This window comes from Mustelus asterias, chromosome 6 (genome assembly GCF_964213995.1).
Source record: "Mustelus asterias chromosome 6, sMusAst1.hap1.1, whole genome shotgun sequence".
Taxonomy (NCBI): Eukaryota; Metazoa; Chordata; class Chondrichthyes; order Carcharhiniformes; family Triakidae; genus Mustelus; species Mustelus asterias.
Window position 1 is genome coordinate 56,386,624 of NC_135806.1, and position 5,303 is coordinate 56,391,926.

A 5,303-nucleotide genomic window follows, 5' to 3' on the forward strand; every position below is an offset into this window, starting at 1 on the left:
AGCGGCTTGGATCACTTGGAGCGGCTTTCCGCCTTGTCTCTCAAAGCAGACGCCAAAGTGATCAGTGTCAATGAGAAAGTCTGCCGGAGCTCCACCTCCTCCAGCGCCGAGGCTGCCCCCCACCAGCCCCCAGCTCTAGGGGCGGATGTCCCGGCCCTCCAGCTCCTTTGATTGGGCTGCTTGGAGAGGCAGGCAGGCCAAAGAGACATTGCACTGGCTTTGCCCGCCACTGCTTGCTGTATGGACAGCGGCGCTGTCAGTCTGCAGACTGAAAGCTTTCCTTCCTCTTGACGGGCGGCCCCGCTGGCGCTCTCCGTCCGGGAGTGCGGCATTAATATTAATGAAGGGAAGCCGAGGCTTCAAACAGCGGAGGAGCGGAAAATAAAAGAGGGCAGAGAGAGAGAGGGAGAAAAAGGAAAAAAAAGTTATTTACCCTGACGTCAAATGTAAACAAGATGGCGAAGCGGGGAGAGTGGAGAAGAGGAGGAGGAGGGGGAGGAGAGCAGAGAGTGGGAGTGCCAGCCAGGCTGCAAATGTGCTGCTGCTCCTCCACTCCGGCACTGAGAGGCAGCCAGCCCTGACAACGCTTCCTTTCTTCTTCCTGATCACCCACAACTTTTTCCTTGTGTTCCTGTTTGTTTTTTGTTTCTGTTTTTTTTTGAAGGGAAAAAGAACAACATTGCACAAAAAAAAACCAAGTGAGGGAAAAAAAACCCGAACCAAAATGCGAGAATCTTCCCAAAGAACGGAAAAAGGGGATCGCCTGCAGCAACTTCCCTAAGGTTGTGTGACAACTTGCAAGACAAGGAGCCAGAGTTGCAGTTGGTGACACTTAACTGGTCGGAGAGGAGCACAGAGAGAGACTTTGGTGCTGGAGGAGGGGGGTGGGGGGCAGAGAAATATGATTTTTTCCTCTTTTTATTCCAAGTTGGTTTTTTGAATGACTGTTTGAACAAAGGGCAGTTTGCGATGGTGGGGTAGGTTTTGCCTGGAGCCCGGGGCTGTTGTGTTTTGGAGGGGTCGGTGAGTGGGTAGACAGGTGGGATTTTCCCCCCCCCCCCCCATCCCCACCCCAGCCCCCCCCCCCTCCTCCTGTCTGGGTGCAGGGGGAGGGTTGACCATGGCCGGGAGGGCTCGCAGACCCTGGCTGAGTGTGGTGCTGGGGCTGGTGCTGGGCTTCTCCGCCGCTTCGTGGCTCATCGTCCCCAGGGTGGTGGAAATCAATGGCAAGAACAAAAAGATCTTCAACATCTGCTCCTCGTTGCTGAACAGAGCCGGAATTGGACGGGCGGTCGGTGGCAGCAGCAGCAGCAGCTCCAGGAGCCTGGGCTGGCACAAAGACAATCTGCTCCACGGCAAGCTGCCAAAGGAAGAGCAGAGCCAGGAGGAGGAGGAGGATGAGGAGGAGGAAGGTGAGGAAGCTGCCAGGGGGGGCAATGGCCACCGTGCCAGCAGCAGCAGCAAGCATTTCCTCTATGTTGGGGTGATGACAGCCAAGAAGTACCTGGACTCGCGGGCGGTGGCTGCCTACAGGACCTGGTCTTCCTCCATCCCAGGCAAGGTGGAGTTCTTCTCCAGCCAGGGCTCCCAGGACATCCTCACCCCTGTCCCCATCCCCCTGGTCTCCCTGCCCGGGGTGGATGACTCTTACCCTCCCCAGAAGAAGTCCTTCATGATGCTCAAGTACATGCACGACCTGTACCTGGAGCGCTTCGAGTGGTTCATGCGGGCGGACGATGATGTGTACATCAAAGGCGAGCGGCTGGAGGAGCTGCTGAGGTCCCTGAACAGCAGCCAGCCCCTGTACCTGGGCCAGACCGGCCTGGGCACCACCGAGGAGCTGGGCAAGCTGGCCCTGGAGCCCGGAGAGAACTTCTGCATGGGGGGCCCCGGCATGATCTTCAGCCGGGAGGTGCTGCGCCGGATGGTGCCGCACATTGGCGAGTGCCTGCGGGAGATGTACACCACACACGAGGACGTGGAGATCGGCCGCTGCGTGCGGAGGTTCGCCAGCACCCAGTGTGTCTGGTCCTATGAGGTGAGTGAGAGCCGGGGGGGAGCGCCCCCTCTCATACCCCATCCCTCCCACACCCCATCACACACCCCCTCCCTCACACACCCCCTCTCACACCCCCACCCTCTCACACACCCCCTCCCTCCCACACCCCATCACACACCCCCTCCCTCACACACCCCCTCACACACTTACCCCCCTCCCTCACACACCCCCTCTCACACACCCCCTCCCTCCCACACCCCATCACACACCCCTTCCCTCCCCCTCCTACACTGACACCATTCTCTTACATTCCCATACACCCTCCCTCATTCACCCCATCATCTTACACTCACCCCCCCCCCCCCACCCACGCAGCCTCTCCCACTCACGCCCCCTCCTGCACCCTCACCCATCAAAGAACAAAGAAAAGTGCAGCACAGGCCCTTCGGCCCCCTCCAAACCAGCGCCAATCATGATGCTGCCGAAACTAAAACCGTACCGAGTCCGTATCCTTCCATTCCCATCCTATTCATGTATTCATTTGGTTTCCCCTTAATTGATGCTACCGTACCCCCTCGCCCCCTGCTTGCCCCTGGCCCGCCCTCGCCCCCATGCCCCCTCATCTGCCCCGCCCCCTTGCCGGCCCCCGCACCCGCCCCCTCGCCCCCTCATCTGCCCTCGCCCGCTCCGGCCCCCTCGCCCGCCCCGGCCCCCTCACCCACCCCGGCCCCCTCACCCGCCTCGCCCCCCTCGCCGCCCGCCCAGGCCCCCTCGACCGCCCAGGCCCCCCTTCGACCGCCCAGGCCCCCTCGCCCGCCCAGGTCCCTCGCCCGCCCTGGCCCCCTCGCCCGCCTTCACCCCAATGCCTGCCCTCGCCCGCCCTTGCCCCCTTGCCCCTCCCTCGCCCGCCCGTCGCCCCTCGCCCGCAGTCGCCCCCCCTCGCACGCAGTCGCCCCCTCGCCCGCAGTCGCCCCATGGCCACCCTCGCCCCCATGCCCACCCTCGTCCCCGTGCCCACCCTCGACCCCGTGCCTGCACTCGCCCGCCCTCGGCCCCTCGCCCGCCCTCACACCCCCGCCCCGCCCTCCACCCCGCCCGTGCCCCCTCGCCCGCCCGTGCCCCCTCACCCGCCCGTGCCCCCTCGCCCCCTTCCCCCCGTCGCCCCCTTCCTCTGTCGCCCCCTTCCCCCGTCGCCCTCTTCCCCCCATCGACCCCTTCCCCCTGTCGCCCCCTGCCTGCCCTCGCCCCCCCCTCACCCCCTTGCCCACCCTTGCCCCCTCGCCCGCCCTTGCCCCCTTGCCCCGGCTCACCCGCCCTTGCCCCCTCGCCTGCCCTTGCCCCCTCGCCCGCCCCTTGCCCCCTCGCCCGCCCCTTGCCCCCTCGCCCGCCCTTGCCCCCTCGCCCGCCCTTGCCCCCTCGCCCGCCCTTGCCCCCTCGCCCGCCCTTGCCCGCTCGCCCGCCCTTGCCCGCTCGCCCGCCCCTTGCCCGCTCGCCCGCCCTTGCCCGCTCGCCCGCCCTTGCCCCCTCGCCCGCCCTTGCCCCCTCGCCCTCCCTTGCCCCCTCGCCCGCCCTTGCCCCCTCGCCCGCCCTTGCCCCCCTCGCCCGCCCTTGCCCCCTCGCCCGCCCTTGCCCCCTCGCCCGCCCTTGCCCCCTCGCCCCGCCCTTGCCCCCTCGCCCGCCCTTGCCCCCTCGCCCGCCCTTGCCCCCTCGCCCGCCCTTGCCCCCTCGCCCGCCCTTGCCCCCTCGCCCGCCCTTACGCCCTCGCCCGCCCTTGCGCCCTCGCCCGCCCTGGCGCCCTCGCCCGCCCTGGCGCCCTCGCCCGCCCTCGGCCCCCTCGCACCACCGCCTGCCCTTGCCCCCGCGCCCGCCCTCGCCTCCTTGCCTGCACTCGCACCCTTGCCCGCCCTCTCCCCCTCGCCCGCCCTCTCCCCCTCGCCCGCCCTCTCCCCTCGCCCGCCCTCGCCCCCTCGCCTGCCTACGCCCACCTCGCCCATCTACGCCACCTCGCCCGCCCTCGTCCCCTCCCCGCCCTCGCCCGAACTCCCCCCTAGCCCGCCCTTGCCCTCTTGCCCGCCCTCGCTCCCTCGCCCCCCTATCCTGCCCTCGCCCGCCCTCGCTCCCTTGCCCGCCCTCGTCCCCTCGCCCGCACTCCCCCTCGAGCCCGCCCATGACCCCTCGCCCGCCTCGCTTCGTCGCCCGCCCTCGCTTCGTTGCCCGCCCTCGCTTCCTCGCCCGCCCTCGCTCCCTCGCCCGCCCTCGCTCCCTCGCCCGCCCTCGCTCCCTCGCCCGCCCTCGCTCCCTCGCCCGCCCTCGCTCCCTTGCCCGCCCTCGCTGGCCCTCCTCCCCCCTCGCCCCCTCGCCTGCCGGTGTTGCCCCCTCGCCGCTCTTGCCCCCTCGCCCGCCCGTTGCTCCCTCGCCCGCCATCGCTCCCTCGCCCGCCGTCCGCCCCTCCCCCGCCGTCGCCCCTCCCCCGCCGTCACCCCCCTCGCCCGCCGTCGCCTCCCTCGCCCGCCCTAGCTCCCTCGCCCACCCTCGCTCCCTCGCCCGCCATCGCTCCCTCGCCCGCCCTTGCCCGCCCTCGCCGGCCCTCCTCCCCCCTCGCCCCCTCACCCGCTGTCACCCCCCTCGCCCGCCGTTGCCCCCTCGCCGCTCTTGCCCCCTCGCCCGCCGTTGCCCCCTAGCCCGCCGTCGCCCCTTGCCCGCCATCGCTCCCTCGCCCGCCGTCGCCCCCTCGCCCGCCGTCGCCCCTCACCCGCCGTCGCCCCTCACCTGCCGTCACCCCCTCGCCCGCCATCGCCCCTCGCCCGCCCGTCGCCCCCTCGCTCCCTCGCCCGCCCTAGCTCCCTCGCCCACCCTCACTCCCTCGCCCGCCCTCGCTCCCTCGCCCGCCCTTGCCCGCCCTCGCCCTCCTCCCCCCCTCGCCCCCTCACCCGCTGTCACCCCCTCGCCCTCCGTTGCCCCCTCGCCGCTCTTGCCCCCTCGCCCACCGTTGCCCCCTCGCCCGCCGTTGCCCCTCGCCGCTCTTGCCCCCCTCGCCCGCCGTTGCCCCCTAGCCCGCCGTCGCCCCTTGCCCGCCATCGCTCCCTCGCCCGCCGTCGCCCCCTCGCCCGCCGTCGCCCCCTCACCCGCCGTCGCCCCTCACCCGCCGTCACCCCCTCGCCCGCCATCGCCCCTCGCCCGCCGTCGCCCCCTCGCTCCCTCGCCCGCCCTAGCTCCCTCGCCCACCCTCACTCCCTCGCCCGCCCTCGCTCCCTCGCCCCGCCCTTGCCCGCCCTCGCCCTCCTCCCCCCCTCGCCCCCCTCAC

The 5,303-nt window shown here is 70.2% G+C and overlaps 1 protein-coding gene across 1 annotated transcript in view; it reads left to right on the forward strand.

The window, feature by feature from the left end:
• The first annotated feature begins 265 nt into the window (after positions 1–265).
• The window catches only part of chsy3 (chondroitin sulfate synthase 3), a 229,082-nt gene continuing 224,044 nt past the window's right edge, over positions 266–5,303 (forward strand). Inside the window, exon 1 of the mRNA XM_078214346.1 lies at positions 266–2,038. Coding sequence (XP_078070472.1) covers positions 1,121–2,038 — 918 coding nt within the window. The 5' untranslated portion in view covers positions 266–1,120. The remainder of the gene's footprint in view (positions 2,039–5,303) is intronic.